General features: G+C 52.6%; 2 protein-coding genes across 2 annotated transcripts in view; one reads left to right on the forward strand and one right to left on the reverse strand.

Moving 5' to 3' along the window:
- Positions 1-5,480: 5,480 nt before the first annotated feature.
- On the reverse strand, positions 5,481-9,614 carry NCDN (neurochondrin). The gene is made up of 6 exons (XM_005529780.3): positions 9,361-9,614; positions 7,645-8,631; positions 7,279-7,505; positions 6,880-7,104; positions 6,517-6,659; positions 5,481-6,216 (listed from the first exon to the last, which is right to left on the reverse strand). The coding sequence occupies exons 1-6, from the start codon at positions 9,460-9,462 to the stop codon at positions 5,750-5,752; spliced, it is 2,151 nt and encodes a 716-aa protein (XP_005529837.1). The 5' UTR covers positions 9,463-9,614; the 3' UTR covers positions 5,481-5,749.
- A 244-nt stretch (positions 9,615-9,858) lies between these two features.
- Positions 9,859-12,874, forward strand: part of KIAA0319L (KIAA0319 like) — a 29,993-nt gene continuing 26,977 nt past the window's right edge. The window contains exons 1-2 of the mRNA XM_005529779.3: positions 9,859-9,996; positions 11,009-11,175. Coding sequence (XP_005529836.1) covers positions 11,034-11,175 — 142 coding nt within the window. The 5' untranslated portion in view covers positions 9,859-9,996; positions 11,009-11,033. The remainder of the gene's footprint in view (positions 9,997-11,008; positions 11,176-12,874) is intronic.

A 12,874-nucleotide genomic window follows, 5' to 3' on the forward strand; every position in this document is an offset into this window, starting at 1 on the left:
GCCAGTTATAGCGGCGGGGGCGCGCCCGCCGCCCCGGGAGCGCGCGTCAGAGCGCGGGGACGGGGACGCGCCGCCCGCTCCCGCGGGGCCCCGAAGGCTCCCGGCAGCGGGCGCGGCGGGACGGCGGCGGGAGGCGGCCGGGGCGGGGGCGAGGGGCACCCGCCGCCCCCCGGGAGCGGGGCTGGTAGTACCCCCGCGCCCTCGGGCGGCCCCGGTCCCCTGTCGCACGGTACAGCACAGCCTCCCCCCGGTGCCACCCAGGGACCGTCTGCCCCGGGCCGAGCCGCCTGAGAGTCCTGTCGCGGAGCACCCCGGGCCGCACCGGAGAGCGAGCCCCGAGGGTCGGGAGAGCCCAAGAGGGCGGGCGGGCTGCGGGGCCGTGGCGATGCTCTGCGGTTTGACTTTATTAGCCCGAGCCGGGTGCGGAGCCTCTCAGGGAGAGCTGCGGGAGCCCCAGCGGCAGCTGCGACCTTCCGCGAACTCAGCGGGAGCGGGGCCCGGGGCCGGTCCTGCCGGGAGAGCTCGGGGCTCCTCCCGGGGCGCTTCACCCTCCTCCCCGACGGGGACCAGGGAGCTGCATCCCGGACTGGGCACAGCGAGAAGTGTCTGGAGGTGCTCCGGGCCTGGCTCCCTGCCCGATGAGATGGGCGGGAGGATGAGCGCCGGGTGCAACAGAGCGAAGGGAAAACGGGGAGCACCGACGGGCAGCACGCCTGCCTCTTCACCCTCCTCCATCCCTCCCTCCGCCTCTCCATCCCTCCCTCACACTCTGAGCCCTCCCTCCGGGACAGGATGAGGCGGGCCCGCAACGCCGGATCCCTAAGCGCGATACCGGGCACCGGATACCAGCGGTGCGAACCGGGCAGATGACTAGCGGCAGAGTGACCCCAGTGACATCCCCCCCTTTCCCCGATATCACGGCCACGCCGATCCCACGGCGGAGCGGCGATGCCCATCCGCACGGGCACATGCACACACTCGCCCGCTCTCACACCCCGACACACACTCGCGGCACTCGGACACCTCAGTCACAGCTCCCCGCGGCCCACGGGCGCAGTGGCCGGGCTGTGGGGTGGCGTGTCCCCGCGGGTCCCCGCGGTCTCACCGTGCCACCCGCAGGGTGCCGGCCGCCCATAGCTGGGCGGGACGTTCCACTGGCAGCGCGTGTTTTACGTGGAGCAGAGCACAAACGCTTCACCCCCAGCTGTAACACGCCGTGCTGTGTGATCGACATCAACAAACACAACCCCACACTGCAGTTAATTTAATTCCACTCTTCCCGCCCGGAGCTACAGCTCCGTTCATTTTCATTTTTCCTCTGAATTCCCACAACTCAGACCTCTTTGATTTCCAGGTTTAATTAACAATGCTCATTAAATGAATTTTTATTAATTTCTTTTAATATTACCCTGCCACCTGTCTTTAGGAGGCAAGGGCTGATCGTTTATTCTAATTTATTTCTGTTAAAGATGGCATTTAATGGTAGGAGGAGGGATATGCAGAGGTATAGAGGATTGATCCATTCAAATCTCTTCATCCCCCTCAAATGCTCTTCAAGGACGCTGCTCCTGGAAGTTCTGTATTTATTTTCCACCAGATCCATTTCATTTGCTAGGAAAAATTGGATTTGACATGCTGTATTTTGCAGTTATGTTCCAGTTCATTCTTAATATCCCTTGCTCATCTAGTCTGTATAATGTTGAGTCTTTATTCATCTGAAAGAGGTGAAACTGTGCAAAATCCAGACGGGAAGGGTTGTGAGTCAGCCTGCACAGGATGGCAGGCGAGCAGGAGGATGGTCCCTTGCAGCAGCTTGGAGGGAAGCTGTGTTTCCACCCAAAAATGAGGCAGAACAGAGGAAATCTGCAACACTGACAGACAAAGGGAAGGAAAAACAAAAGACAGAGCTGTCCTGCTGCCCCTCAGCTGAGGTCGTGGGAACACATAAGGCTGGGGCAGTGGGCCAGGGCAGCCTGGAGCTATGGGGCTGTAGGGGCATGTCGCCCTCCCCAGCACAACACAGCACAGCACAGCAGTGCTCAGGAAGGAGAAAAGGGACCTCACAAAAGACTCTGGTCATTGTGAAACTCCCATGAGCTACCCTGCCCTAGCTCTCACCTTCTTTGGGAGCACAATCAGCAGCTTCCTAGCCCTGGGGTCCTGCCCAGCAGCACCCTCAGGGCCCTACAAGAAGCACCTCAAACACAGCTCCCCACTACCTATTTTTTAGCATCCCTCTTTAAGGACCACAAGTCCAACTGTGCTTGTGTTTTGCTCTGCCAAACATTCTTTGTGTTTCTTAAGTGTCGTGTTCCTGCTGAGGACCTCAACACAAGAGCTGTCTCTTCACCCCCCCGCCAGCTGCAGGGAGCATTTGCTGTGAGTCTGGGCAAGGTCTCCACCCCAGGGACCACTTCTTGCAAGTGGACCCAAGCCAGAAATCTCTGAAAATCTAGTTTTGTATCAAAGGTCCCAGAGCTCTTTCCCAGGAGTTCCCCAGCACAGTGTGTTAGGGGCTTGAAGCAGAACTTTTGCTCCTGGGGGTCAGCAACAAATGTACTGGTGGAACAGGGAGATGAGAGCACCGAGACTAAAGTATGTGAGCAGAGTTCTTCCCTAGTCAAAGATGAACCAGCTCTCCAGAAACTCAGCTTCCATCAACACCTCAGGGAAATACAGGCTGCCCCTATTAATTCCCACATCGCTTCTCAGAAGGAATCTCCTTGCTACGGGTGTGGAGATCCAGGCAGGGCTTTGGGGAGATCAGATATGCTGATGAGGGGTGGGCAGGGAGTGCGGCAGCTCCCTTCCTCCTCAGGCCTCCACTCTCACCACCACTGCTACATCTCACAGGAGGGAGATGGAGCAGGAGGGAGGAGGCTGCACTGGGTTTTGGTAGCACAGCAGCCAAATAACAACCTTATGAAATATTTAATTTTATTGCCAGTGCTTTTGGGGCGAGATGAATAAATGCCGTAAGATAACGTATACCATGGTCAGGTTTGCAATGGCATTATGACATTTAAGCTGTCAAAGAAAAATGAATGTGGGTCTGCTCCTCTGGAGCCTTGTCCATCTTGTCAGAGAACAGTGAGCAATCATCTTGCTCCTGGAGAACTTGTCCTGGTGTTGGAAATGCACTGGGAAATGAAGCACAATTTGCTTTGGGTGTTGCTGGCTGCATTTCCACTCTGTGCTAGGATCTCAAACACTGGCAGAGAGGGGACATTAGATGATGCCACATCCACCTCTCTGGCACCAGATCATCAGTGCCCGCAGATGCCAACTGCTACGGGCAGAATCTGTGGTTGGGCTTGCAAAGCTCAGGGTGGTTGAGGACACCCTGCAGCCTTTGAAGCCTTGGCCAGGCTGCCAGAGCACCATCTCCCTCACGTGGGCTGAGGCAGACGGGCATGCTGGGGCCTGTGGACTTGCATGCATGGAGCCAACAGAGATGCCCATGTGGCAGGAGGCTTCCAACATCTCCCATGCCCTCCCCACCTGAATGTGCAGTGCTCACTGCTGTTAGTGCTCAGTCTCAGGGAGGCAAAACAGTCTTTTTGGGGGGTGCTCTGTCCAAGAATGTTTGGAAAGTGCCCTGGGACAAGAGAGCAGTGATACTGCTCAGGGAGCTCTGCCATCTTCACAGGCATTCAGCCTAGTAACATCCCAGAGCAAGGCGAGTGTCTCACCCCTTCCACTATCAGCTCAGGAGCAGAGAGGAACTCATAAGGAGCATGTTTTGTTCCATGCAAAGAAACAAGTACATGGCAAGACATCAGGGTCTTTGGGATGGTCCTGTTCACACCTGAGGGGACTTTACACTGAAGAGTGTGAGAATGAGGTGCCGATGCTCCTCTCCAGGCACCTGCTGGTGGCCAAACCCCACTCCCTAAGATGTGAGGAAGGATAAAACTGGAGGACTTCCTGGGCTCTTGGTTTGCTCCCAGGTAACCTCTCAGGGAATTATAGACCAGCAACCAAAGGTCCCTGGGTTACTACTGTGCTAGTTCTGGAACTGTGGGCCCAGGCTGGATCTCCGGTCAGGTGTTGTGGGAGCTCCAACCACTGCCCACAGGAATGAACCATGGCCAAACCAGATCAACTGCCCACAGCAAGCCCAGCACCACACTGAGGATAGCAGAATATCCTCCTGGTGATACAGGTCATGTCTCTCATTAGCACTAATTAGTGTCTGTCATTAATGGGAAGCCCACACCCCTGACCAGAGGCAAGAGAGTGTAGAGGACAGAGAACACTTGAAGATAAAGGCTTTGAAGGTTTGGGTGGTTTTTCTGACACTGCATTGTATTCCTAACTTTTCCTGCTAGTGTTTCCCTGCAGTGCAGGGATGTGTTCCTAGCTGGCTGAGGAGTTTCTCCCAGCCCAGCTCCGCAAAGTTCTGCTCTTTTCCGAGACCAGGAGGCTCATTTACCTGTTTGGCTCACACCACTCTGCTGGGAGAACCTGCCTTTGTTCCAACTTGCAATGGCTGCTCAGGGCTGAGCTGAAAAGATCTAAAGATACTTTCCCTGAGCAACAGCCTCCTCTCCAGTTGTGTAAGGCACTTGCTCTAATAAAGCACTGAGCCAAAAACACAGTGTAAAGCAGGAATACACTCAGACCCAGCCCTCCTTTTGAGGCAGCTTCATGCTTGATTTTCCCTTGATCAGATGATTCCACAGCCCCCTCCAACGAGTTCTGATCAACGCCTTGGGCTGGCAGCAGAGCAGTCCCTGCGAAGCAGCAGCTCCCAGAGAACTCCTTGGCTGACACCTGGTGGAAAAACGGGAGCAGGGAGTGCTGCTTGGATGAACCTCAGCTTCAGCAGCCACCCTGTGCAGCTGCTCTTTCTGGGAAATATCCTCAGGATAATGCGGTGCTGCTGGTGCTACAAGAGTTTACTCCATGGTACGTGTGGCCTTTCTCTTCTGTAACGCAAGATGTTCTTTGGTCTGCAGGGAATCAGCAAGGGGGAATTGACTCATTTTGGCTTTCACACCCTAAAGGGAACAGAGGAAGACTGAGCCCTTCACCTTGCAAGAGTGGAAAATTCTCCCTGTACATCCCATCCCAGCAGCAAGAGGGAGCAGATAGCAAATCCCATGGATGTACTTTGTGCAGGTGTTTTATGGGGCAATACAGACAAAGCAAGTTGGTTCTGGAAAGGTTTTCTAGGTGTCATCTTGGGATGATGGTACCAGTGGTGGATATGAACTGGGGGATCATCTGGCAGCACAGCCTTTTCAAGTAACAAGGAGTTACTCCCAATGCTATCAGTAAATAATAAAGCTTTTTCTATTCCTGCCTTTTTCAGGGCTCTGTGTGTAGTGCCAAATTATTAACTAATATGTGCAGGACTCAGAGAAAGTAAGGTGAAAATCTGCAGGGCTTACTGTGACAAAACTATGACCATATTAATGAGAGGAGCAATGATCCCGTCAGGGCCCTGGGCAGAAAAAAATCTCAGCACTGAGGAGTTTGAAAAACAAACTGACAAAAAGTCTTTAATAACAAAACAGGCTGTATTTACAGAGAAATCCTCACAACAGGTCAAACAAGTGCATGGTGAAATGTTCTGAGGCAGCAGCAGTTCTGTACACCAATGTGGACCATGCTGATCATGCTGGGCACTGCTGTATCATTCCAGTTTTGTAAAGTTTGGTCATTTACATGGGTTTTTTTGTGCCCATCTGGCAGCAAAGAGCAAGGCAGAAGTGTTGAGCAGACCTTGTGCAGGTGTCTGGCTTCATTTCCCACCTAGAGTGCTTCTGGCTCCTCCCTGCTTGGCCAGACACTGTTCCAGAGCTGCCATTCCATACAGATTGGCCCACTCCATGCCATGGTGGGACAGGATCACATCCCTGCACTGCTCGCTGGCTCTGGCCAGCTCCACCAGCACGGCCTGGAAAGCAGTGACAAGCTCAGAATCCACAGAGGCTGGAGTGACGCAGGACAGCAACAGCGAGAGCCCTTGCAGCCAGTGCGCCTGGAGAGCGGCGTGCGGCAACCAAGGGAAAAGCGGGATGCAGCTGGCCAAGGCTTGCATTCCCAGGAACCAGAGCTCACGGATGTCATCCCAGGCTCTCACGTAGGCAGGTGACACAGCCACAGCCAGGCCATCGCTGCTGGGGTCTGCCTGGGTTGTGTGGGCCTGGGAGAGGAAGCAAACAGCAGCTCCAAAAAACTCCTTGGCAGACTGTGTTCCCTGAAGGACTGGAAGAAAAAGGAAATGAATGTCACAATGCAGAGTTTGCTCACACAAAGAAAGGCCCTGTGGTGGGGCTGTGTGGAGCAGGACAACATCTTCCAGCCCTAGAAATCTCTTCATCCCACCACATCAGCCTGCTGAATGTTTCTTGTATTCCTTGCTCCTGAACATTTTTGGTTTATCACTTTTTCAATGACACGCTGGACCAGTTTCCCTTCTATTTGCTTTCTCCAGCCCAACTTCTCAGCTCCTGGTCTCTGCCCATGCAGCACAACGTGGGCTTTGCCAATGGGAATTTCCTTTACCTGCTGACCCCACGAGGATCCTGGCCATCATCAGGCCCAGAGTCAAAATGTTTGCTGCCAGAACCAGGTGATGCTTCTGGGGCAACAGAAGTGGAAGAGACTTCAGCAACACATCCATCAAGGAGGAAAAGGTTTTGTCATGCCTAGAGAGAAAATAAACTGTTTTTGACACATCTCCTGAGCAGAGTCAGAAGCACCTGAGAATGTCAAGGTTAAACACAGCACCAAAACTGCAATGAAATTTGGGCTGAAAAAGAAACATCCCTTTTCAGCACAGTGTGTTAACAGATCCTCAAGCTTGATGCACAAGGCACCCTTTCTTCCCACTGCCAACCTCAGAGCCAGCTCCCACAGCTCTGTTACCTGACCAGGTCTGGAGCAGTCACAACCAGGTTAAGGAAAATCCCACACGTGGTCTGAAGACTCATTTCAGTGCTTGTCAGGGGTGCTGGGGCTGTGGACTCAGAGGTCAGAACCTCCCACTGCTGCAGGAAGTATTCACACAGCAGTGCTGGTGCCCCTTCAGAGATAAGGATGTCCCGGGGCCTGTCCTCTGCTGTCAAATGGCAAAAGCCAGGTAGCAGAAATCTGGAAGGGGAAAGAAACCGGGAACATGAGGTAGAATGGGCCTAAGCCCTGCATTTATGTCCGTCTTGGGAGAGAAAGCCCCATGGAGCTGGCACTGCAGGGAGATTAAAAATAGAAAAAATATTTGAGCAGGTTTGCGCTAAAACGCAACAAACGTGTGTTTAAAATGCTCACCTCAGAGCATCCTGGGGGAAGGCAGAGCCCTCATTGCAGACCAGCTCTGCCTGGGGAAGACTCACAGCTGGGCAACCCTCCTTGAAAAGCTTCCTGGCATAATCAACAAGGAAAGGCAAAAGCTCACAGATTTCCTGCTTGAGGGAGGATGTTTCTTCTGCCATCCAAGCTCCAAGGACTCGAACAGAGGCAAAGATGAAAGGATCTTGCAGCTCCTCCTGTTTAACCTGCGTGAAGAAAGCAAAATGACACATTATTGTCACTGTACATCAACTACCACAGGCCTGGAAACCACAGTGGGCTAAGGGGCAGAGTTTGCTCCATACAAAAGCAACAACCTGCTCTTTGTTAAAAGCCCTGCATTACCTGTCTCAAGTAGAATATTACAGCTCCAAAGGCCTCCTCCATAATCCTCATGAGCTGCATTTTCTGTACATTTTCTAGCAGAGGGTTCTCTTCCCTCAGGCACTCCTGGATCCCCATCTCCATAAGGGCATAGCAGGCTGTCACCACTTCTTTCTTTCCCTCCACTACCGTGGGATCTGGCTCCTCCAGGATCAGGCGGACCTCCACACATGCCAAGTTCACTAGCAGGGCCAAGAATTTGCTGCCAGCACTCCCTGCTGGGATCCACTCAGCCCCACAGGCCTGCACAAGGCTGGCTGCAAGCTTCAGAGCGGGGTCCCGCTGCAACTGGCTGAGTTTGCTGCCTAAAACATCAGCCAGCCCTTTGTAAAGTCTGCAGAGGCACTCAGAGCCCTGCGAGTTCTCTGTGAGAGGAGGTGACAGGGGGATGAAGTGAGGCAGAATCTCACACAGCTCAAATTTGGTCACGTCTTCAGCCTTGAGGAAATCACTGGAGAGCTTACTGAGCACTGCCAAGAGCTGTGGAGCATCTCTCTGCCAGCACTTGGCTTCTACTATGGCCAACAGCCCCACAAGCAGTGTGAGGGCACGGTCAGAGCCATGGCCACCATTAAGGTAGGCCTGGCACAGGGCAGACACTGTCCCTTTGGTCACCAACTCCTTGGGGCCCCTGGCCGTGGCCAGGACACTGCTGAGGCACTGGTACACGTCATCGACCATGGATGTGCTGTCCGCATCGCAGGAGGAAAGCAGGATATCATTGAAGGTCGGGATTTTATTCAGGATCTGGGAGTGCCCAGCTAGCTCTGGGTCGGTGCAGAAACAGGCCAGCAGGGTGAGGCCGAAGGCACGGAAGGTGTGCGGGGGGCAGCCATCTGGGGGCTGCCGGGAGGTCAGCAGGCGGGTCGGGAATGTGAATCCGATCGCGTCGAAGATCTGGCGCCGGGTCTTGGCATCCACCTCTCCGGCTCTGACTGCTTTGGTCACCTATGAGGCAAAATAGGAGTGAGCGTGAACATAGCAAAAGGATTTGGTACACGCACAGGATGGAACTGTTGCCTGATCCGAAGAAAACACAAACAACCGAAGTCGTTTATGCGGTGCTTTATTGAGGGCTCGGGAGCCTGTGGACTAGCGTCCAAAGACAGAGCCCCATTTCACAGAAAAATCACAGGGTTTTTATATGTTTTCTACACGATTTCTTCATCATCATAATTTCTTAATTCTCTCTCACTACCTGGTACGATTATCTCTCTGACATTTAAATTTTGCCAAAAGTACATTCTTAAATTATCTCCTAGTTACACTGCTTACATTGCAATATCTGCCGTATAGTTCATCTGCAGGTTACATGTGGCCTACCAAGCCTTAGCATAACTACTACTAATGTCAAACTAATGCTAACTAATACAGTTTATTGAACCAAATGGCAACAGAACTGTTGCAAATCAGAAACTCCAATAACTTGAATTAGTGCAGAGAAGCACCCACAGAGCTGGCACTTGGCCCAAGAGCTAATTCAGAGATTTACCACTTACTGACTCTCCGCACACCCAGGCCAAAGGGAGTTTTTTTTGCTTTGCTGAAGGGAGCCCTAAAGCAGCTTGCTCTGAGCTCCCAATTTCCATCCCGCCGCGTCCCCCGGGCACTCCCGTGTCCAGCGTGGTCTTTGGCCTCCCCTGTGCTCTCTCCTGAGGCGATTCCGCGGTTCCTTACCAGGAGCAGCGCTGCGAACTGTTCGCTGTCGTTCCTCGCGTCTCTGAGCACACCGAGGCACCGCTTCAGCGTGGCGTACCTGTCCCCGGAGTCAGAGGCCATGGCTGGGAAGCGCGGCTGAACGACTAGCGAGGAGCACGGGCAGCCTGCCCTCAGACCCTCCCCTCATGGCTCCAGCCCCTTCCTTCACGGCGCTCCGCCTGCGGGCACGAGCCTCCTGCCCCCCCAGCCAATCCGCGCGCAGTCTCCGTGCCGCCGGCCAACCGCGCGCCGCCTTGTTGGGCGGTGCCCGAAGCCACCGCCTCCGCGCGGAACTGTGGGCAAATCACCTGTGGCTGCGCGGCCTCCGCGCCCGCCCCGCCCGGTGCGAACGGGACCGGCGGGGGAGCGAACGGCGGGGACCCGCGGCTCGGTAGCCCTGGCACTGCCCATACGGCCGGACCCTGCCCTGGTGCCGGGAGGCGGCGGTTCAGCTTCCGGGTGAGCGTGCGCGGGCGCCGCCATGGCCGCGGGGCAGGAGGCCGCGGTGCCTCCGGGCCCGCCGCGCTGGAGCCCCGGCCGTGCCCGGCGCCCAGTGCCCGCCTGAGCTCTCCGAGGAGCCGCTGAGGAGCCGCCCAGCCTCGCCATGCGCCCTTGGTACGTACCCGCTGGCGGCACGCGGCTCTGCCGCCTAGCGCGGGGCCCGGGCCCGGCCGCGGGGGCTCCGGCCGGGCAGGTGAGGGAACCGGGGTTTGGGGTGGTGGAAAGTTTCCTTAAGGACCTGTTGGCTGAGCGGGCACGGGTTTACATCTTCCGCCGTGAAGGTTTCCTCCAGTGTCTGTTCCTGCTCTGCTGCGGACGGTTGAGTGCAATTCCTCGAAGTGTAACAAGCCCTGAGTGCTTGAGGTGCGCTGCTGGATCTGGCTGTAACATTTCCAGTAATAGCATTCCCTTTGGATTCTTCAGAACTGGCAGATTTAATGCCGTTGCTAAACGGCTAATGATGCTTTCATTGCTCCCTTAAAATAGATACTATTTATTCCATGTGAAATAATTAATGTTCTCCTACCGCATCACCTAGAGATAATTTGCACTTAATTAGTATATGAGGCTATTAAATAACCTTTGGCATTAGGAAGGCAGAGAAATTTGGTGATCCCTGACCTGTGAAGCAGAAGGAGCAAACCAGGGCGATAGCTCCCAGTTTCCCCGTGTTGCTGTGCTCTCGCTTCCCTGTTTCTGGCTGGCACCAGCCAGCACTGACGTGCCTGTGATGACATCGCTGGGCAGATGTGCAGGGGTTGTCAGTGCCTGTGTTATCCTCGTGCTGCTGCCTGGGTGTCCAATCCTCAGGCATATTTGAAACTGAAATTTCCTAAATATCTGTTTGGAATCCAGTGGATAGCTACTGTGATATCAGATGAAAAGTGGGGTCCGGAGGAGAAAACCACAAGGGAAAGGCCCTCTGCACTCAGCACTGGGAGCTGTGCTATTACAGATTCATTACAGACATTGATAGTTCCTTAGCAACAGCTGGACTAATCATAGCTGATAAGACATTTCTTTTCCTCCACAAATGCTCTGTTCACTCTGCACTCTTGCTGGATCTGTGCAGGAGCATTTCAATTGCCATGGGATGTTTTCTGTTTCATACCCTACGTGTTTCTAGAACCCCGCTGCTGCCCACAAAGGCCATGGAGAAGAGGTTGGAAGCCAAGCTCAGCATCAGTGCCCAGTTCCTGTCACGATATTGCCTGGGAAAAGCTGCAAGGGAGCTGGGAATTCTGCAGCTGTTCTACCTGTGCATTTGCCTGTGTGCCTTGTGCTCCTCTGCAGGTGACTCTTCTGTTCCCTCTGGGGCTGTGTGTATGGATTTTTATGGTCTTTATCCCTCTTATTTGTTTAAAATACTCTGAGAGAAAAGTGAAATTATTTGCTGGTAGACAGGGTAGGGTTGTTTTTTTATTTGTTTCCTTTTTAATTGATTTTTTTTAAACTAACAAACCAAAGCTGTTGTTTTTTTTTTTTAAACCAAACAAAACACCACCCTTAGCAGTTACTAAATGAGCTCTCAAAAGTGTAGCTTGTGTCTCTGAGAGAGCTTTTTCTGATCTTAATTTTTGACAAAAGGAATAAGTGATAATCTGGAAAATAATTTAATTTAAGGAAAGCAACTTGGAAAGGCAGGAATATTTTTTAGCCCTAAGATGTTTAATGCTCTTCCCAAGAGCAGTGTGTCAGAAGTCTTTATTTGCCTATAGGCAATGGTTATGTTTGTTTTTATTATTTCCTGTTCAAACTTTAGCAACCAACCTCCTGATCAAGTAAGTAACCAAGCTAGTGGCTTGGATGGAAGTTTTCCTCTGATGGATTGTGTGATGTTTGGTTTGGGAAGGGGTTGGTTTATTTTGTTTCCCCGTTATGTGGGTACATTCCCCAGGCAGCTGCAGTGTTCCTCTTGTGTTACTGGACCTTCCTGGACAATTCCCAGTGGCAGACTTGATTAAGCTAATGAGCAGTGTGATCTTAATCAGCTAATTTAAACCCTGGAAAGACATGTTTGTGTTCCTGGTCCTAGCAAAGGGTTGAGTGTTTCCTTGTCATCTGGGCTTCCTGCATGCATTTCCTGGCTTTAGTAATTTCTTGGAAGTTCAGAGTTAGAGATCCTATGAGACTCCTAGAGGGTATTCTAGATAGTGTTGGTGTGTTTAAGGGCTGCTCTGCTTGGAAGAGTTAAAGCCAGGGCTCATAGAATTGTTAAGGTTGGAACAGTGCAGGTCTGAGATCATCAAGTCCAATGGTAAAACGAGTGAAGAGTTCATTAAATTAAGGTTTTTGTGTGTGCAGAAATAAATATAATTATATGGACATAGTTACCCTGATGTGGACGTTTTTTCCATTGCAGAGTTTTTGTTATTTTGGGCTTGTTTGTGTCACTCGGACAGCGGAGTTCATGAAGCTGAGAAGGAGTTATGGCTGCCTAGAAATGAGCGTGGTCATGTGAAGTTAAGCAAGGGGGACTGTGTTGACATAACTGACTGACGTGTGGCAGGTTTAAAAAGTCCACAGAGTCAAGTCTTTAATCATTAATCTGGTATCAGGCAGTATTAACTGCCTGGGCAAGTCTGTAAACCTGAAGTTATTAATAGAAGCTGTTCCTGTGTATTCCATTCCCCTGCTGCTCAGCAAAGCTGTGAGCTGCATCCCTGGGACAGGAACTTCTGAGTTCCTGGGAAGAGCAGTTTTCTCCACTGATGTGACAAAAACAATATGGAAAAGTGACTAAGCACACCCACTGTGCAGGTGTCTTGTGACTCGTGTGGTGCTGAGCTTAGGAGGGAACTCATCCTCAGCAATGTTCCTGCTTTCCACAGATGAAATGCAAATGTAGACTCCTTTTTCTCCCAGGGCACATAGAGTTACCTGAATGTTTGATGCCCACCAGTGGCCATGGAGCTTGAAAATGAAAAGTGAAAATCAGTATGCTTCTGTGGAAAATTCACATCTGGAATGCTGGACTGGCATGCTGGGAGTT

The sequence above is a fragment of the Pseudopodoces humilis genome, chromosome 27 (assembly GCF_049639895.1).
Source record: "Pseudopodoces humilis isolate 2021_Gansu_Grassland_sample_001 chromosome 27, ASM4963989v1, whole genome shotgun sequence".
NCBI classification, from domain to species: Eukaryota; Metazoa; Chordata; class Aves; order Passeriformes; family Paridae; genus Pseudopodoces; species Pseudopodoces humilis.